This window comes from Microtus pennsylvanicus, chromosome 13 (genome assembly GCF_037038515.1).
Source record: "Microtus pennsylvanicus isolate mMicPen1 chromosome 13, mMicPen1.hap1, whole genome shotgun sequence".
NCBI lineage: Eukaryota > Metazoa > Chordata > Mammalia > Rodentia > Cricetidae > Microtus > Microtus pennsylvanicus.
This window is the reverse complement of record NC_134591.1, coordinates 44,531,868-44,552,604: the sequence shown is the minus strand read 5'-3', so window position 1 is coordinate 44,552,604 and position 20,737 is coordinate 44,531,868. Positions and strand designations below refer to the sequence as shown.

At 49.0% G+C, this 20,737-nt stretch overlaps 1 protein-coding gene across 8 annotated transcripts; it reads right to left on the bottom strand.

Annotated features, from left to right (window-relative positions):
• Positions 1-108: 108 nt before the first annotated feature.
• Cc2d1b (coiled-coil and C2 domain containing 1B) lies at positions 109-19,013 on the bottom strand. 8 transcript variants are annotated; one of them, XM_075946857.1, is made up of 26 exons: positions 18,889-19,004; positions 17,628-17,710; positions 16,819-16,944; positions 14,520-14,664; positions 13,376-13,482; positions 12,863-13,021; positions 12,333-12,458; positions 12,038-12,197; positions 11,691-11,872; positions 11,503-11,578; positions 11,292-11,399; positions 11,078-11,208; positions 10,771-10,843; positions 10,458-10,582; positions 9,991-10,108; positions 9,745-9,917; positions 9,376-9,501; positions 8,168-8,226; positions 7,964-8,080; positions 7,659-7,732; positions 7,493-7,551; positions 7,233-7,284; positions 6,030-6,129; positions 5,817-5,907; positions 4,812-4,941; positions 109-4,591 (listed from the first exon to the last, which is right to left on the bottom strand). In XM_075946857.1, the coding sequence occupies exons 4-25, from the start codon at positions 14,629-14,631 to the stop codon at positions 4,813-4,815; spliced, it is 2,457 nt and encodes an 818-aa protein (XP_075802972.1). In that variant the 5' UTR covers positions 14,632-14,664; positions 16,819-16,944; positions 17,628-17,710; positions 18,889-19,004; the 3' UTR covers positions 109-4,591; position 4,812. The 8 variants fall into 8 exon arrangements, with proteins under 8 accessions (XP_075802972.1, XP_075802973.1, XP_075802970.1 ...); XM_075946858.1 differs by having other exon boundaries at positions 11,691-11,806; XM_075946855.1 differs by lacking the exon at positions 16,819-16,944 and having other exon boundaries at positions 109-4,595; positions 18,889-19,013.
• Positions 19,014-20,737: the final 1,724 nt, after the last annotated feature.

Below are 20,737 nucleotides of genomic sequence, written 5' to 3'. Positions count from 1 at the left end.
CCGCTTGACTTGTTGGGGTCTCGTCTTTCTCCCTCCTCTGTAATATTGAAGTGCGTACGACAGAGCCCCTTCCCCTCTACAGTAAATGTTATTCCTTGCCCAGATAGGATGTTAGTCGAGGTCACTGTGACTGGCTTTAACTTCACTCCTGCCCAGCACTGTCCTGGGAACCTTTCCTCAATGGTATGCTTTCCAGCCGGGGTCAGACACTGCACATAGCTCTTGGATTTGGTTTTTTGTGGCATGCATATTTTTTGAGTATAGGCCCTCACATCCTGAATTTTTGTTTTGTTTTAGAAAACATGTCATTTGAGTTTGTTGTCTTGACAATGGTACTAATTTTATTGCATTCTCAGCCTGATCACTTGATGTCCCTCTGCCTCTCAGAGATGGGGGCAGATTTCATCATCACTGTGCACCATGTCTAGTTTCCCTCTTAATGACAGATTTATGGAGAGGCGCTTTTCACACTGTGCAAATGTCTGCTCCTCAGATTGTCCCTTAGACTTATTTGCACCACGGATGCTTCTTGCCTGCACTGATCTTTTACTCTGACAGCTGCAAGATGGCTTTCTAATTCCAGCATGCCCTTTCTTTCCAGCTGGACTTAAAAACTATAAACAAACCAGCCCTCCCTTCCTCCCTGTTATTCTTTTAGTTTTCATGTTGGTCTTGTGGAGTTCTACTTTCTTAGTTTGGTACTCAGGTGCGCTCATCTTTGGCTAAGTTGAGCACCTTCAAGCTGGCTCCTGCATCCTTTCATGACACATTTATTTTTACTCCTTCCTGTGTAGCCTAACAAGATGCTCCAGACTAATCTTGCACTTACCTGCCAGGTTTGGAATCGCTTTATCTCTGAGTAGCCCTTTTAATTGGAATAGTACAGGAAACCAAGGTCTGGTTCTGATTTTATCTTTGTTAAATTTATTTTGGTCACAGGCCAAATGCATCTCTGTTTGAAATACACTGCTCTAGGGCAACTAACGCTCGTGTTCATGGCATCTTCCCAAGCCCAGGCCACCCCGGATCTCCTTCCTCTACAGCCCTAGCTAGGTTCAAATGCAGGCCTCTGCGACAGTGGAAGGCTGCTCCATCCCTCTCCTGAGCTGGTAGACCTGCTTGGGGCAGTAGCTGTTTTCTAAAGGCCCTAAGGCCTGGCCTGGCCTGGCCTATGTGTCTGACTGTGACTGTCTCTCTGCTGGGTGAAGATTGCACTCCACACCCATTTCTCCCAAGGTTTTGCTGATGGAAGCTACAGAACTGGGAACATGACCTTTCTCCTAGATGTAGGTACAAAGCCTTAGAAGTGTCCTTTGGCCCTGTCCAGCACTGATTTCATGTAAGAAAAGAGCCCTTGAACCGGCCCTGAACCTGTAACAGGAAGTACCTAACAGGCGTATTTGGTGTTAATATACCTCAAAAGATGGGAGCTTCTACAGCACTGCCCCATCCTCCTGCTCAGCTAACTGCACCCTGCTGTTGGACATGGATCTCCTAGAACATGCAAGCATTTTTTGTTTGGTTTTTCAAGACAGGGTTTCTCTGTGTAACTGCCCTGGCAATTCTGGAACTCACTCTGTAGACCAGACTGGCCTCAAAATCAGAGATCCTCCTGCTTCTGCCTCCCGAGTGCTGGGATTAAAGGCCTGCGCCACCATGCCCAGCTCATATACAAGGTTTTTAACCCCTCCCCCACAAAGGACAGATTCTGGAGCCATAAAAACAGGTCCATTCTTAACTCATAAAATATCCTTTGTGTGTAGGAAAATCATCTTAGAAAATCGGGCTTACGCCATCAAGGATGCTCAGTCTTTTCTCCTTTTTAACTTTGGTTTTATATGATGTGTACTGTAATTTATATTATAAAGTGCTGAAGCAGCACATTCCTTTTCAGGCAGGGTTTTCTAGATTTAACCTGAAAGATAAATGCCGAGCTTCTACACAAAGAGCAGAATTGCATCCTGGTAATTTATTGTTTTTAAAAATTGTATGCTTACCAAGTGTGTTTGTAAGCATATATTGCATAATATATTTCCTGGATTTTAGAGATGGCTCTCTTGTAGCCCAGGCTGGCCTCAAACACTCAGTCTAGTCAAAGATGACATTCAATTCCTGATGCTCTTGCCTCCTCCTCCCAAGTGCTGGGATTATAGGAATACACCACTATACCTGGTACTCTCTATTTCCCAAGCCCTCCTGCTCTCAAGGCGGCAGAATGATGGGATCGTCTACGGTCCCATCTCCTGTCTTCTCCATCTACACTGGGTCCTGCTGGTGGCCCAAATTCCAGTTAGACTTCTCTTTGGTCATCTGAAAGACAATCATGCACTTAATGTATTTCTAACAGTAGCTTCTATTTTACTGATACTAAAATTAAATAATGGTAATGGGATTTTTAAGTCGTATACATAGGACTGCATGAATAGAGCCGGACGCTGAGCCCATCTTGGAGGCCAGTCATCTAAGGCCCATTTCATCCTCAACACATTAGGAACAAGAGCAGGTACATGCTTCCTGGGATTACCAGCCCCAGCCCTGTGGTTTGATTCAAACTCAAAACAGCTGACCTCACTTAGTGCCAAGGTCTTTTAAGGAAAGCCACACATATTTGGGGGGTGGGGTGACCCATAAGTATGAGGACGGCAACCATATACGTTTTAGACTGGTGCTACATAAAGGAAAAAAAATCGTACAATCCTTGCCTTTCATGAGCAAAACTTCCTGACTCTAAAATTCCGTATTTTATTCAGTTCAGGAATTCAAAAGACATTCAGTGCAATATTTAGAAATGATTTTGGTGTGGCTGGTTCTCAGTTATATCCATGAATGTTTGGTTACTGTGGCTGACTAAATCTTACATAAATGAGGCTTTATGCAGGCCCCTCCCCCTACCCATGCATTCCTTGGCTACAACAAAGGCCTTTTAAGTCTCCAAGTCCAGTGGGTGGCTTTGTCAGGCCTCCCTCAGCCTTGAGGTGGTTTTTCAATGAGCAGAGCGATATAGTGGACTGAAAGTGAACAAGCTGTAAGGGCAATCCCTGAAGTCTCAGAACACAACACTCCCAGTAGAAGGAAGAAATGTGAAATGCCTAGGACAGATAAGGATCGTGGAGAATAACCCCAGGGGCTCTTCATTTTAGCAAGCATTGAGTTGAGTCAGATGTAGGCTGAAAGGAAAGTGCGGTGGGACCAAGAACTCTTCAGACCACCCCCCACCCCCCCCACCCCCGCTCTGGGTTCCTTCATGAAAGCAGAGACCCTTTCATTCCAATTCGCCGCTGGACACATGATGTGACTATAATTGTTAAATCTCTTACGTATGCAAGATTGGGAGCTCACATCTGCTAGGTAGGATTTGCCAGAGAGCTCTGGGAGAAGTCACTTGTCAGCAGTTTCTGTCCTGTTATCCACTAACAATTTTGATATGCTCTTCAAGGGCTGGGAAGCATGGTCCAGCCCTGTTATCTCCAACAGACACACAAAAGCTCACCCCTGGGCTGTGCTTATGCAATACTGTAGTGACCAGCAGCTGAATGTACTTCCTACTTCCTTCTCTTAGAGCCTTCACAAATTATCCTGAGGAAGCTGGGCATGGTAGCACATGCCTGTAATCCCAGCACTAGGGAAGCTGAGGCAGGAGTTCAAGACCAGCCTGGACTATAGCGTGAAACCCTGCCTCATTCAACCAAAATAATAAATAAATAAATATGGAGGAACACTTGTTGAGGTTAATGCTTTAAACCAGGGGAAAGAGTTGGGGTGCTGACTTCTGAGAAATCTATTATATTAACTCCGTTGCAACTACCCGACCCTTCATTTCATCTGTTCACCATGAAAGCTATAGAACTTGGACAAACAGGGATTAGCCAAGAGATCAGCTCAAGAACAGGCCTTCTCAAAAGAGGAATACACAGGTACAGCAGAACTGCTTTGGCTTTTAAAGTGACAGGGAACAGGGCATTTGAAGACTTTGATAGTAAATTAATACTGTTTAGAATATAAAGTCCTTACAGTGAATTAGACATAGTTTTAAAATAAAAACGGCCACATAAAACTATTTTTTTTTTCTTTTCTTCCCAGTTAACATCTTAGGTACATGGACCAAAGCGAAGAAAGCCTTCCCCTTCCCACCAATAGTACCAAAGTAACTTTCCTGTTCCCCAGTCCCCTGGGAAGCAGAAAGGCTAGTGCAGCAGGTGTTAGGGTCAAAGGCACAGACTGAGGGGAAAACAGCTGCAGTCCCGGAATCCTGCCCCTCCCCTAAGCAGGGAAGGTTCCGATCACCCTCACGTTCTCCATCCCTTACAGTCACATCTTTGAAAGGCACATCCAGAAACGGTGCAACTGGGGCTGGGTTAAATGTACATCATCGCTATGCAGAGGTTAAGGGGCAGTAGGACTCTGGCACAGAGCAATGGGGGTATCCTTGTCTTCACCCACATTCTGGTGGCGGGAGGCCCAGGAGAGGTGGCGCGAGGACAGCCCGGGTCACGGTTAGTTTGGCGGTCTTTGGTGCTTGTGTAGCAGCAGCTCTCACTACAAGGCTCTTGCAGCCGGCAGAGCTGGGTCAGTGAGCTGGTACCAGTGCCGACTACCTCACAAGGCAAAAGCACAAAGAAAACCATCCGAGCTTTAAAAGGTTTCTGAAGAACATTAACATGAGATGTCTTTCTGTCCTGAGTCTTCAAAAATAACCCACAAGCACTTCCCAACAGTTTTAGTCTCCTTGAGAGACTAAATGCTTCTTCCCCAGAAATGACCGAAAAAGTTTTAGTAGCGAGAAAACTCCGGTGGATCAGAGAGCTACTCACCTTACAGGCCCCTAGGCTCCAGGACCAACCAGTTCTCGGTGACCACCTGCACATCCTGGCCACTCAAAGGCTCCCGCAGCCTCACCTTAACCTCCAGCTTCCCCCCAGTGGGCTTTCTTCCGTCCAGAACCTGTGACAGGCACAGAAATAGACTGATTGAGGGGACAGCCTGAGGCAGGTAGCAGTTGCATCAGGACAACCCTGCCTTCCTTTCACCTGCAATATGGGAAGTGGTGGACTGCTAACTCTCAGGATATCTTAGAAATCAGTAACCTAGAAATCTAGATACGTATCGGTGCTCTAACTGGAGAAACCTGTAGCTCTATTCTGTTTTTCCTCTTGATCTTCGTAACTCCTAGAATTAGCACTGGCTTCCACACCCTCGTGCATGGCCCACAGAAGTGGATGGTTGGGCAGCAGTCACAGGTACAGCTCAGGCTACGCCCTCCTCTAAGGCAGATAAGGAGAACTCCAGGTGGGGAGAGGCAAGCTCTAGCCTCTAAAAGCCTCCGTAAGGGTCTGTCTGGACCTGGATCTGCAAGGACATAGAAATCTCTTCTCCACTGGCTTGTTCCCCATTTGTCAAAGGCAGGTTCTGAAAGCTCCTCAGCTGTACAACCCTGTAAGGCCATGGAAGCTCACGAGCTACCTGCACAGTTTTCAATCACCATTTGCATATTATCTAGAAATACTCTTTCCACTCCTGTTTGGAGTTTGTTCTCGGCCTCCTGCTACTTGCCCAGTGCCCCAAGCACAACACAGCCCTGTACCATGCTGAGCAATGGTTGAAATACTCAAGGGTCTTCTCTCAGCTGTCACTCCTAGGAGCTTAAGTAGTCCTGGACTATGGAAAGAATATGGCTACTTCCATCTGGCTGCCTTTGAAAGTTACTCAGACTTTCTTTACATCTTCCATGACAAGGGGATACAAACCATTCCGAAGCACACTAGATACAATTTTAAAATGTGCATAGAACACTCAATAGAGTTCCTTCTGGGCCCTACCTCCATGATCTCTCTGATCTCACACTCATTCTCCAGCCTTTCCAATTTCAGGTGTGCTGTGCCAACCAGCTTGTCACTTCTAAAAAAGGATCTGGGAAGGCAAGAAGCAGCAGAGGATTAGCCTGGGCAGAGCGGGCAGTGGTGTGGGGAGCAGCAGGAACAGGCCTGCCATTCCTCCCCTCCTACCTTCCTCGTGGGATTGATAGCTCTTACCCCTTGTGGAAGATCTCAAATTTGATTCCTTTGCTTTGGATCACTCTCTTAAAGCTCCGGTGATTTCGATTGATGTTTAGTTTAAAAACTTGTTCAAATTCTGCAAGGAGAGGGTTGAAATTCTTGGGGAAGTGGGAAAAGAAGCCCAGGGCAGGTATATTCTCTGGAGTTCACTGCCTACAATTCAGGGTGAACTGAGAGAGCCACCAGAGAGGCAGAACATGTAAGGTTTTGGCCTTGTAAACACTTTTGGTACCCAGAGACACAAATTATATATTGGAAAGCACTTGGAATCTGGAGTGAGAATTCCTAGATTCAAGTACCATCACCCCCACCCTGCTCACTGTGTAGCCCTGGCTGGCCTAGAACTCACTCTATTGACCACACTGGCATTAATCTTGCTGCAGTTCTGCCTCTGCTCCCCAAGTGCTGGGATTACAGATGTGATCCACACACCCAGTCTTCAAGTCCATTTTTAACACTTCCTTGCTGTGAGCCCCCAGACAAATCCTTTTACTCAACTAGCCATAAGCCCCAGTTTTTGTATTGCTTTTTCTTATATTTTCATTAATTTTTTTTTCAGGTGTGGTGGTGCACACCTTTAATCCCAGCACTCAGGAAGCAGATGTAGGTGGACCTTTCTGAGTTCCAGGTCAGGCAGAGCTATAAGCTATACACTGAGATACTGTCTCAAAAAAATTTTAAAAGACCTTTATTAGTTTTCATAGTGTGTGTGCTGGAGACCAAGACTGCCAGAGGCATCATATCCCTCTGAAGCTAGGTACAGGCGTTTGTGTAACCCCTGATCTCGTGCTGGGAACCAGAAGCAGAGCCTCCACTAGATATATACATATATTATATACATACATAATATATATTAGTTTTATGTGCATTGCTGATTTGACTACATATACATCTGTGTGAGAGTGTGACGGTGCTGGATTCCCTGCGATTGGAGTTACAGTTTTGAGCTGCCCTGTGGGTGCTGGGAATTGAACCGTAGTTCTCAACCAGTGCTCTTAACTGCTGAGTCATCTCTCCAGCTCTAGGCTTCAGTTTTCACAACTATATAAAGGAACTATTAATAATAGCTGCCTTTATTTTTGAGTTGGGTGGGCCAAGTAAGACAGTAGCTATTCCAACACTGGAAACTGCTATCCAGATAGGAAGTACGCGCAGAAATGGGTCTTATATGTCACTCACCTGGAGAGTTTGTGTTCTTGACCACGGCTGTTTTGCTTTTTTGAGCCTGGTCCTACAGCAGCGAGATGAGAGAGGTTAAGATAGCTCAGAAAAGCAGGTGTGCAGCTACAGTACTTTGGCTGTGTCAGTGGTAAGGAAAGCAACCCCTGCAGATGGACCAGAAAGTCTTCAACCCATCCCCATGGCCATGCCTCTTAAAGATGGAGAGGAACTAAATAGTACTGGGATTCAGAGGGTCCCTAACCCTATCAGAACCTCACCGAGTTAGGGTAATGAAACTCAAAGCGTACAAACGCATCCAAGTCATCGGGAGTCACTCCTATAAAGAAAAATGGAGTCAGATTGGAAAGCACGATCAGAGCCTGGTGCCCAGGCAGCAGGTAGGATATGTGAACAACATCCTTCAGTAAGATGACCCTTGGTTACCTGGTGGGGCTGGGAGGTTCATTCCCCGGATGATGATCAGATGCATTTCTGTGCTGTTAAGTTCTGAGAAGATCCTACAGACCAGAATGAAGAAAGTGTAGAGTAAAAGACAGTAGCAGGACAAGGGCCGCAATGGTGCAGAGTGCAGTGGTGATGGTACAGCGGCTCTGAGCTCCCCTCTGAGGGCAGCACATCCACCTCCCCCCCTCTAGCATCCATGGTACTGGGAAGTCTCACTACGGCTCTGCTCCAAACCTTTCACCCTATCCCTGCACAGAGCCACAGTTTCCCTTAGGCTTTGGCACCTCACAGTCTGGAATGTCTTCAACTCAAAGTGATGGCTGGGAGGGTCAAGGCCCTGGGCCTGGGCTAGCTGCAGGATCTCAAGCTGTTTCTTTCGGTCCTGAGCAAGCTTCTCAAACCTGCCAGGGACAGGTAACCAAGTCAGCAAGGTAGGATTTGTTATCTGGTCCCTAACCCAACAAGCCCAGCACAGCCCTGGCACTTACCGGGTAGTCTCAGCCACATTGCCCTGGTGCATGAACTGCTTGGAGAACAGCAGGCACTTCTAGAAACAGGAGCCCAGAGTGACTCCATAGCCAGAGCAGGGCTTGCCAAGGCTAGCATTCAAGGCTTAACCTCTCAAAGCTCCTAACAATCGTCTTTAGCGTGACCTCTCCTATAAAACATATTCCTGGGGCACTCTTCCTAAGGCCTAACACACTTTCCTGCTTACATGTTTGTCAGTTTGAGACAGGGTCTCGGATACAGAGCTCCTGCTAGAACTCATAGCAGTTCTCCTGCCTCACCCTCCCAAGTGCTGGTCCTGCAGGTATGTGTCACCTCCATGCTGGTCCCATCTACACCCTGGTGCTTCCTCTCAGAAGACCATATCCCAAAAATTCATTTGGCAAACTCCTTCCTTCAAAAGTTAATCCATGTGGGTGTGGTGACAGTGTATAGTTCCAGCATTTAGGAAGCAGAGGCAGAAGGACTTAGAGGTTGAAGTCAGCCTGGGGTCCATGAGGAGTTTCTAGGACATCATGGCATATAGCAAGATCCTGCCTCAAAGATCAACACCATCAAAAAATAAATTTAAGCATATACTTTAGAACTCTGTCTTCTAGCCGGGCGGTGGTGGCGCACGCCTTTAATCCCAGCACTCGGGAGGCAGAGGCAGGCGGATCTCTGTGAGTTCGAGACCAGCCTGGTCTACAAGAGCTAGTTCCAGGACAGGCTCCAAAACCACAAAGAAACCCTGTCTCGAAAAACAAAAAACAAAAAAAAAACAACCCTCTGTCTTCTCAGAAAAGGCAGCACTTCAGGTCAGCTCTCTCACAAACCCATTCCCCTTCACTCTGTTTGAATTTCATAACTACATGAAGAGAGGGGCTGGGGAGATAGATGGCTCACTGGTTAAGAGCACTGGCTACTCTTGCAGGGGACCTGCACCTGGTTCCCAACACCTAAACACTGGCTCACAAGCACCTGTAACTCCATTTTCAAGGAATCCAATATCTTCTGACTTCCATGGACCCAAGGTACATGTGATATACGTACAAATATGTGTAGGCAAAGCATACATGTTAAAAAAAAAACTAAACTTAAAAAGAGTAGCTTTATTTTGCAATTGTCCAGGGTCATACCTTAGGCCAGTGAGAAGAGTTAAACTGAACCCATGTTAGGACACAGACAAGCAGAGACAGGGGCTACTGACCTCATGCTGCTCCAGAAGTATTTTCTGTAGCTGGGCATACACCTCCTCAGCCTTCTGGGAGAGTCGCAGATCTTCATGGTGAATGAGGATGAAGTCACCCTCTTCATTCGTCAAGGGTGAAGGCATCTGCCAGATCATAAGGCCCCCAGGCCCAAGAGTCAGATTACACCTCTCCTGCCATGTCACCTCTGGCCCCCGGTAACCCATACTCCTTTTCCCTTCTATCTCAGGGATAAAAGCAAAGGCTCTTTCCCTGATGTCACCATTTTACACAAGTCCTACCTCCACCTAGAAGCCACCCCTTCACGCCAATCAACCAGCTCCCACCTCTGCCTGAGGCAGACTCCTGGTTCAGTAGGTGGGACTCACCTTGGACAGGTCGATGGGTTGACCTGCTTGGGCTTGGGCGATCTGGACCTCCAGATTTTTAGCTACTCGTAGATGGGATTTGGCCTGCTCTAGATCTTGTCTGCGCTTGGCCTGCAGGGCTGCTCGCTGGTATTGCAGTTTCCGAGCCTCCAGCAGTGCCAGCTGCTCCCGAGCTAAGGAATAGGGCCACTGGTTAGGCCATGCCTCTCACTGGACCACCACTCTTCCTGTCTGTCCCTAACTCACCAGATGGACTCAGTGATTCCTTAGAACTTGAGGCCTTGGGCTCAGTCACAGGATGAGATGAAGGGACCAGAGGATGTGCTGGCTTCTTGGCCACTGGAGCCCGTGCTGGGGTATCACTCTGCAGGTAGCAACCAGTTAGGATTTTATCAAATAGTTAACATTCCCCACCCTGGCTTAGACATTGGCTACCTCCGCCATGTTGCACCTCAGTTTAGAGGCTTTGCCTCCAGAGTCATAAAATTCAAAGACAGAACCTCAAAAGCTTTCTAGCCTAACTCCCCCAACAGCAAGAATCACAGTCATAAAGAGAGACTTGAATTCAAGTTCTGCCTAGGGCAAAGCTTTTCTCTAGACTAGAGGAAAAGGTCTCTATTTTATAAGGTTAATATACTACAGCAGCATCTGGGTTTATTCCTTATCTGCTGGACCCCTGACTAAACCCTCAAGTCCTGGGCCCATAGCCAAACCTCCTCGTCTTCATCTGCCAGGACTATATCTTGTGAGGCCAGTTTTTGGGCATATGCCAAAGTTGCTGTCATTGAATCCTCCTCGGCACCTTTACTGAGCTCCAGGCCAGGGATGGGAGGAAATCCTGAGAAGACAGAATGGAGAGGGAGCAGGGCAGCAGCAAGCAGTAAGGAGACATGAGGCAGCTGTGGGTCTTGCCTGGCTCTGGGATGGGTAACTCACACAAGGTAAAGGCACACGAATGAGAAATCTCTTTCTCCTTCCCTTCTTGCTGAGAAATCACCTAAGGTCCATAGGCCAAGCCACACTCACCTGGAGGAACAGGTAACTCAGCAAAGTCAACTTTCTGCCCTGCTTGATGAGCTCGAACAGCATCCTGATATTGCTACATGGGAAGGAAGGGAATTTCAGCAGCCTGCAGGCACCATGCCCTCATTGCAGAGGCAGAGAGAAGACAGGGAAAGGCTGCAGTCCTAGAAGAAAAGGGGTCCCGAGGCAGCAAGAGCTCTATAAACAGACAAGGACTCAGAGAAGAGCAGGGCTTGTAGGGAAAGTGCACAGGCAGGACAGAGCCAGGACAGGCCAGCAAAGGATAGGGGCTGCACAGCCACGGGCTCACCTTGGCAATGCGATCATGCATCCTGGCCTTGCGCTCATTCCCACTGGCCCGGGCCTGGATGCCTGCCTCACGGTACCTGTTCAGCCTTTGCTGTAAAGCATCCAGCACTGTTTTTGGCTCTCCAGGGGCCACTATAGCGGGGGTAAAAAGAGACTATCAGCTCATCCTGCCTCTTCCCAGGCCCCCACTCCATTGCCCCACTGTGAAGTCCTACCTGGGGCTGGGAGGTCAGAGGCCATCACTTTCTGTACTTGCTCCACTGCTGGGGACAGGACTCGGGTTGCTGTAGGGGCCTCAGAAGCCTGTGGGAGGGCCTTCAGATCTGGGGACCCAGAGTAGCAGGGTAGGCAGAGTGTCCGGCCAACCCCACACCTCACAGTCCTCCCTAATCCAGCCTAGGCAGATAGCCCCATTATCTGACTGACCATCAGGTGCTGGGGGCATGCCACTCAGATCCACAGGCTGCCCTTTCTCCAGGGCCTCCAGGACAATACCAAATCTCTGCAGAAGAAGAGCAATTACAGGCATAAGCCAGGGCACTCTCCCCCAGGTGCTGTCTGGTTCCTCTCAGCCTCTGCATTCCCATCAATGGTATGAAGGGAGGACGTCGTACCTTCCCAATCCTCATGAGCTCCCGGGCACGATCTAGATCTCCAGCCCGTTTGGCATTGAGAGCAGCTACTTTGTACTCTCTCTGTCGGGCTAACAACAGGGCCTGTGGGGCTGGGTCTGCAACAGGCAGAGGAGCAATGGTAGAGCTGCCTGGGAGGCTGGGCTCAGGTTGGAAAAGGTGCTCTACACAAAACAAAAGAACCCCAGAGAACTTGGCTAGAGGGTCAAAAGAGGAAGTTCCAGAATCAACCCCACCCCAAGTCTTGCTGGTCTAGGAATTCTTGGAGCGACAGGGAGGCAGGTGGGGTAGGCAGGCTATGGGAACCAGAACAGGATATCTTCAGATACCTGGCTCCTTGACACACGGAGCTGGGGAGTCTGCCTCAGGGCTCCTGTTGGCCATTTCCAGGTGGGGTGTGGGCCTTTTACCCAAGGCCACTGGAGGTGGAATCTCATCCTCACTGATCTTCCCGCCTTTCCTCACAGTGGCAAGCTGGGACTCCAAAGTCTGAGGGAAAGAATTATACAAGTAGCCCAAGTGGCTACCTGGGGCTTACTGGAGGACAAGCCAGTGACCCAGCGTGTTGAGCACACCTGTGAATGGCCCTTCCTTTACTGTCACCTCACCCACGGCTTGACTCACCTTCAGGCCCCGATCACAGCGCCGGACTTTGGCAGCTTCACCAGCCTCCTTGGCACTGGCTGCGGCCTCCCGGTAGTTATGGATCCGTTCCTCCAGCAAAGCCTGCAGCCCCCGAGGCCCTCCAGCCTGTAGATACTTCAGCTCAGGGCTGGGCCACTCCATAGCCAGCTAGGCCCTTGCCATTCTCTCCCTGTGAGGAAGCTACCCCAGAAGACGGATCTCTGGGACTCCGGGAGAAAGAGGTGCCTAAACCCCCAGAGTATGAAACAAAGTCCACAAGAGAAGCCAGACATTATATCAGGCAAACAGAGGCTCCCCTCATCAGTAGAGGCCAAGAAATGATTTCCAGAAGTGGCCGGAACAGAAAGGCCTTTGGAGCCTGCCGGTTATGGTAGTCCCTCATGCCGGCTTTCTGTGTGAGGAGCTGTTAAGAGTTACTGGGCAGCTCTGCTGTGTAAGCCATGCTACATGCATACTGTCCATGGACACACAGGGGCCAAGACACATGCGGGCCCTTCTGTAAAACCTACCTGAGGCACTGCAGGTAAAGCCTGTTGGAAGGCTGTCTGCACTGCAGGTTGCTCAGTGTTGTCCTGTGCCCTCTCCTCAGACAAGTCTGGGCTTGTTGCCTCACTGCCATCTAGCAGCGCAGTTTCTTCATCCACACCCAGGACTTCCTGCAGCTCTCTCTGGGGAAACACAGTCCAAGAACTTGGGTGTCTCATGGCCACACTCATGTCTGGAAGAAAGTTAAAGGACCTGCTTCCCCAGCAGTATCTGTCAGTGAAATCCTGAGCTCAGTCCTCTTTACCAACAGCTCTCTAATCAAGGAAGACTGTGATAAAAACAGAGAATTCCAAACTGCAGCACTCAGACCAGAAGTCAAAGGAGACAAATCTCTTACTGTATAGCCACGAGGCCAGGCCTGGGAAGGGAAGGACGCTCACTCAGTCTAACAAAGAGGAACAAACCCCAGCCCCTCAATAGCTCTCTCCTCTACCACACCAGAGCTTGATCCTTGGATACCAGCCTGGCAAACACACCAGCAGGTCTGCATCCTCCTCCAGCCCTTCCTCTTCCTCTCCCTCCTCCTCCACATCTTGCATACAGTCTGCTGCCAACTTCTCAATGTGGGCCATGGGTAGGGGGGCTGAGGAAAGACAGTGACTCAGGTAAGGTGCTGGACATTGACGAAGGATCTTTAGTTCACTCGACTGGTAGCCACCCCAGGCAGAAATCCCATCCCTTCTACAGTGAAGTCCCCCTCAGAAAGGGCCTCTTCTTTCATGATTCTTGCTCTGCATGCCTTCCCAGGATCCCACCAAGTAACACGCTGCTCCTTCCCTGCATGTCTGCTTGCAGGTCAATGTACCTGTTCTTCACTGCCCCGCCATGTCTTGCACATTTGTAAATGGTTTTAAATCCACTCAAGTTACTACTTACAGTTCTATAAGATGGGCAACATTATCCTCATTTTCTTGTTCCTTCCCTTTTGTTTGTTTTTTGAGATAGGGTTTCTCTGTGTAGCCTGTCCTGGAACTCTGTAGACCAGCCTGGCCTCGAACTCACAGATTCCCCTGCCTCTGCCTCCCAAGTGCTAGGATTAAAGGAGTGTGCCACCATCACCTGGCCAACATTATCCTCATTTTCTATACTGAATAAATTAGGATGCACCAACATCCATTTCCTCAAATTCACAATCTTAGTAAGTGGCAATATTCAAACCCAGGCTTGTTTTAAAAAAGCAGGGTTAGGATACTGAGCCCTTCCCAGTCATGCCCTGACTTTAGCTCAAAGGCATACAGGCTGCCTCCTAGGGTTCCTGCTAAGAGGAATATTCAGACCCCTTATTCTGATATCTAAAGGAGATTTCACTTACTCACTGACATCATTTCTGTCAGTTTACTATGTACACCATCTCTGTGCTAATGGCCTCTACTGTATACACAGTCCTTCCTATGTAGGACTAATACTAGTCACCTGAGTTAGGCTGAGAATCAGATTTGTCCGAAGAGGGGAAGAAGCTCCCAATACAGGTACATAACTGACCTCTCTGTGGCTGGACTACAGGAAGGATGTAATTATCAAAAGAACTAGGGGAGTTGGCTGTCTGACTCCTTCAGACTATGAGCAAAGGACCCTCTATCTTCCCCATGGGCCTGCACCGGCCCAGGGGCAAAAACTCACCATGCCCCTTGGGTGCGGGCTTCCTGCTTGTGCTCCCTGTCGCCCCAGTGAGAGCCAACAGCTCAGCCTCTAGGTCTCCGTCATCTTCAGTCTCATCCACCCCCAGGAGCATGTCTTCAGTGTTGAACTCAACGAAAAGCCCCAGCTAAGAACACAGATTTTTTTTTTAAATATTTACTTATTTATTATGTATACAATATTCTGTCTGTGTGTATGCCTTCAGGCCAGAAGAGGGCACCAGACCCCATTACAGATGGTTCTGAGCCACCATGTGGTTGCTGGGAATTGAACTCAGGACCTTTGGAAGAACAGGCACTGCTCTTAACCACCGAGCCATCTCTCCAGCCCGAGATTTTTTTTTTTTAAAGAGTTTATTTATTTTGTGTTTTCAAGACGGGGCCTCTCTGTATAGCCCTGGCTGTGCTGGAACTCACTTTGTAGACCAAGCTGGCCTCAAACCCAGAGATCTGCCTGCCTCTGCCTCCCAAGTGCTGGGATTAAAGGCATGCATTCCCTGGCATAGAGATTTTATAGTTTTATTTGTAAGATGTATACCATGTGTCTAGTGCCAGTGTAAGTCAGAAGCCAGATTCCCTGAAATTGAAGTTATAGATTGTTTTAAGCTACCCCGAGGGAGCTGGAAACCATACCCAAGTGCTCTTAGTAGAAAAGCCATGTTTCCAGCCTCAGAGAAAAGTTCTCAAAACACTCGGGAGGCAGAAGCAGGCGGATCTCTGTGAGTTCGAGACCAGCCTGCTCTACAAGAGCTAATTCCAGGACAGGCTCCAAAACCAGAGAAACCCTGTCTCGAAAAACAAAAAACAAAACAAAACAACAACAAAAAATCACATTATTGGTTTAATACTAGAGTGCTTCTTCCTCTTCAAGACTCGTGTTCAGTCTCTGGCACCGCACTGGTGACTCGCAGTTGCCGGCAACTACACACATGTGGCACACATTCACACATACATACACACATGTGGCACACATTCACACATACATACACTGAAGTAATTTTTAAATCACACAATGAACCAGAACATGAGGGGTTAAGACAGGAAAACCATCCGAAGTCCAGGACCAATCTAGTCTACACAGTGAGTTCCAGGCTAGAACCCAAGAACATCCACAAAATAAACAAACAGCAAGAAAGACTCACACAGCCGGTTGTGGTGGCGCACGCTGGTAGGATTTGCTGAAGGATCACGAGTTCGAGGCCAGCCTTTAAAAAAGAAAAAGAAAAAAAAAAGAAGACTCACACAATGGTGTCAGGTATGGTGGTACATGCATACAATTCCAGCACCTGGGAGGTGCAGGCAAGATGATCAGGGGTTCAAGGATAACCTGGGCTATACTGAGATCTTAAAAAAAAAAAAATCACAGCCGGGCAGTGGTGGTACACTTTAATCCCAGCACTAGGGAGGCAGAGGCTGGCGAATCTCTGAGTTCAAGGCCAACCTGGTCTACAAGAGCTAGTTCAAGACAGGCTCCAAAGCTACAGAGAAACCCTGTCTCAGAAAAAAAAAAATCACCTAACAAAATTATGTGTAGTGGGCTCATGCTTCTGATCCCAGCACTGGAGGAGGTGAGGCAGGAAGACTACGAGTTCAAAACCTGCCTGAAGTACATGGTAAGCTCAAAGTCAGCCTAGGCAACTTGAGAGAGAACTTGTGTCAAAAGAAACATAGGGCTGAGACTACAGTTCAGTAGAAGGGCGCTTGCCTAGGATTCTCAAGGCCCTGAGTTCCATCCCCACTCACTCTGGGACCCAATGTGAAGATAGGTAAACAGGGTGAAACATGGAGAATTTTTTTTAAAGAAACCAGTAAGACAACAGTGCCCTGTTCTAGTTAACAGTAACAGCTGGTGGCCACAACACAGTGTCACTCATGACTTACATTAGTTCTTCTCACCATCCTGAGATCCTACCACAAACACCCTTCATCTTTTTTGGGAAGAGGGGGTAACTTGAGACAAGCTTTCATTGTATAACCTAGAACTCACACTCTTCCTGGGGACTGTACACGTGTACCACATTTATTTAACTGTGTAAACACATAGCATGAAATCTGCCACCTTACCTATTGTCAAGCGTGAAGTTAAATGCTAATCTACATTCCCATTGTTATGCAACCATCACACTATCCATTCACAGGCTGCACGTGCCTATTAAACACTGACCCAACTCCCGCTCTCCACCTTGATATTCCAGGCGACACAGGGACTAGTTTACCCCAGTGGTCAGTGATAGCTGAAACTTTCTGGATATTTATGCACTTTACCCCAACCCACCTCTTACCTGATTTTTTATTTGTCTGTTCTAATTTATTAAGTCTTTTTATATGTATGATGGTTTTCGCCCACATGTGTGGATGTGTAGAATGGGTGCAGTGCCCATGGAGACCAAGAGAGGGTGTTACATCCCCTAGAACGGGAATTACAAGTGGTTGTAAGCCATCCATTTGGTGCAGGGAACTCCACCCCCCTCTTCTGCAAAAACAGCAAGTGCGCTTAACCACTCAGCCACTTCTCCAGCTGCCAACTATAATGATGTTTGCCTCCAGGCTGACCTGAAACCTGAAGCCCACACTGACCTTGAATTCATGACCTTCCTACCTCTGCCCCCAATGTACCGGGATTTTGAATGTGGACCACCAAGCCTAACCTACCTGCTTCCAGAAGACAATAAAAATAGACGAAGACCCAGAAGAAATAAAGGAAAAACACATGGAAGATATACCTTCTTCAGACCCGCTCACTTGAGTCTGTCCCTGTCAGTGGGCAGCAACTGACTCCCATTGGCTACAGCCCTAAAATCCTGGCATCCTAGAGCTAGCCAGCAAAGTTGTCACCTGTGAACACTTAGGTCTCAGGACAATCAAAGCCTCGGTAGCTCCTTAACTCTCAAGTTATTTATGTGGTATGGCCACAACAGGATGGCCAAGTGGAACCCAAGAAAGGTCAGGTTCTAGTCACTAAACTCTAAGGACTTCACCACTTAGAAGCACTGCCTGTCCTCTGTGGACTAACAGGAACACCACACAGGTGACGCAATTCATTACAGGTGACTAGAGAGCCCCACCCCAAGTTAAGAGGCCATGTCCGTACCTGCTTAGCAGTTGCAGCACCCTGGCCTCTGGTCTTAGGGCCGTTCCGAGGTCTTGACCCTGGCATCTTGGCAGGCTAGATACCTATTAGGTGCAAAGTTGAAGAGACGACTGGAGTAGATGAGACATGGCCAACAGGGGTCCCAGTGATTAAGGAGCAAATTTCTTCAGGTAAAATGCCACTTTGTAACTAAAGAACAGAGGCAAGAGGTGGCAGTGGACGAAAGGCTGGGTACCACTGTCAACAGTGTGTACATGACAGTTGTTGAACTGACTGATGGACATGGGGGACAGATCGATGGAAGCAATGCTAGGCCCAAGTGCTCCATCGCAGTACATGCCTAATGGGTACCACTAGGCAACCCAGACACAGAGCGCTTTCATAGTCCCAGTTTCCGTGGACACTCAGCATCCAGATCCTCTGAAAGATGTCACAAGTGATCAACGGGTACTGTGGCACGACCGGCCAGGACTCATCATGGGTCTTCAAGAAAACAGACCCATGGGCACACGACCATCACAGGGCTACTGCGGGAGCCATGGGTGCCACAGGGGGCCCTTACCCAGGACATCAAAAAAGGCATCTTAGAAAGGATGATGCCTGTGCTGAGTCATAAAGTTTGGAGGCTGGGGAAGAGCAGAGTTCCAAGCAAATCAAACAGATACCAGTTCTAAGATGAGAAATGACTTGGTCTACACAAGGAAAAGGAAGGCCCAGTATTACTGAAGCATGAACTAAACCAGAAGACTAGAATGGAGACATGATCCAGGGGCGAACAGTAAACACCTTTAAGGCTCTAAAGGTATTCGGGCGTTATCCCGACAGCAGTGGGAAGCATCATGGGATGCAAAAGGTGCACGGGGAAGTGGGGGATGATACAGGGCGGGAAACTTTGGACCTGAGCATCAGGCAAGCCTGCGAAGGAGCGTGGGATGGCGTGGGGACTGAGACTCAGACGGGGTCTCGCGTCTGGAGCTGGAGTCGCCCAAGCGCTCGTCACTCCAAGTGTCAGATTTCGACTCCGGTGAAGAGCGAGGGGTCAGCCGGGGCGGGATGCGGGGGGTGAAGCAGCTCGGGAGAATGAGGCTTTGCACTGTCGCTCGGGTGCCGGAGGCTGGTCGGAGCTCAGGAGACGCGCGTCCTCGCCGGGCTCCCCACACTCGCGCGTCCTCCCACCGCCAGGCCCGACCCGGCCCAGGCGGCCTCTATCTCCCCGGCCGCCCCCAGACTCCACACGCCGAGAGACGGGCACGTGGCATACCTCGCAGCGGATCCGAACCAAAACAGGGCCTCCCACAGCCCGGAACCGCCAGGCTCCCCGCGGCCCCCGGGACAGCCACAGGAAGCGCCCGCCCAGGAGGCGGCGGCTCGCGCCCGGCACGTGACCCCACAGCGAGCGACCCGCAGTGCGCATGTGCGCGGGAAGCGGGCGGGGCGCGCAGCCAGGAGCTCGCTGAGGGTGGGGCTGGCGCTGTGCAGGCATCGTGGGGCAGGTAACGCGAGACCGGCGGACGGGAGCGGCGGGAGGGCTGGCGGGGGCGTGCCCCTTCCTGCCAGAGCGTCTGCGCCCGGCTTCCTTGCTCGTTCTCCCCGCTCTCGGAGACTCTCGCCTCTGTGTAGGGTTCTGGAAGGCGGCCGGAGGACCTTGTGCGCCTAGCCGTCCTAGGCGCTGAAAACCGAGGGAAATGGGGCCCCTTTGCAGTCCGATTAGAGGAGCCAAAGCACTCTGGACTGAGGCAGGAGGATCGCTGCGAGCTGACAGCCGCCGCTGCCTCCTAAGGTGTCGGGCTAGATCGGACTGATGGAACTGACCTGCAGACGGACTAGTCCATCTCCAGAGTTGCTCCCCCTCCCCCCTGTAAAACCCCAAGATCCCCACACCACATGCGCAGTGTCACTTCATGGAGAAACTGCAGGCTTCAGTTCTGATGGAAGGAACAGACCCACGTGTGGTGCACAGTTAATCCTCTTAAAGTTATTTTGATATTTACTGGGTGGTGGTGGCGCCCGCCTTTAATGCCAGCAGAGGCAGGGGTATTACTGTGATTTCGAGGCCAGCCCGGGTCTACAAAGAGAGTTCCAGGATAGTCAGTACTACAGAGAAACTCTGTCGCGAAAAAAATGAAAAAAAAAAAAACCAAACAAAAAATCCTTTCAGTTTCGCACACAAAGACAAACTTTTTTTTGCCCCCCCCCCCCCCACAGGGTTTCTCTGTCTAACAGTCCTGGTTGTCCTGGAACTCGCTTTGTAGACCAAGCTTCCAAGACTAGCAGGACACACTCATTCTGAGCACCTCTGTTGCAGTTTCCTCAGTTCTACAACCAGAACAGCTTCAAAATGACTGACTGAGCCTCACAGAATACTCCAGTCAGGACTTGACCATAATTCTAAATTTTCTTTGAATCCCCATAAGATTATCAGTGCACCTAACAAGCATGAAGTAGCTTAGAAAACTATGCCCATATTCTCCAAAAATGGATTATGGAAGTTTTGTCTTTGTTTACAGTGTTGGTTACAAGCTGTTATGGATAATGATCAAGAAAAAAGCTAAACAAAGATTAGATTAGAAATTATAAAAATATTCTGATACAGAGGCTGGACAGGTGGCTCAGCAAGGAACAGACTTGGTTCCCAGAACCCACAAGGCTACTCACAACCATTTGTAACTAGTTTCAGGGGATCAGACAACCTCTCCTGGCCTCTGAGCAGATCACACACAGATGGTATTACACTTTGATGCAGATAAAATTGTTGTAAAAATTTGAGTGTTTGCCTGCATGAATATATGCACATGCACCATGTGCATGCTTGTCAGGAGCCGTTTCCTCCTAAAATCATTACAGGAACCATCACCCCGGGGAATCTGCAGAGAACCCCACACCCCTAATTGTGTTAGGAATCGTTCTATTGACAGAGCCTACCCCACACCCAAATTGGCTGTTAATGGAGAGCTATCTGTTAGCGGAACCTGCCCCACATTCCAAACTATCTAGAGAACTAGGTGTGTCAACTCCTAGTTGTGACTTCCTGGCCTACGTGACCTGACCAAAGGTAACCTCCTGGCCTAGTGACCAACGTGAACCACGTGACCAACGTACACCACGCGGCA

What these genes read in the sequence shown, in the direction of transcription:
- Cc2d1b (XM_075946855.1), bottom strand. Translation starts at nt 17,693, where the DNA reads ATGCCAGGGTCAAGACCTCGGAACGGCCCTAAGACCAGAGGCCAGGGT. An exon ending in AAGACATTCCAGACTGTGAG is followed by an intron (nt 7,733 to 7,963) that starts GTGCCAAAGCCT and finishes TCTGGTCTGTAG; the next exon opens with GATCTTCTCAGAACTTAACA. An exon ending in TTTGAGATCTTCCACAAGGG is followed by an intron (nt 5,908 to 6,029) that starts GTAAGAGCTATC and finishes TTGCCTTCCCAG; the next exon opens with ATCCTTTTTTAGAAGTGACA.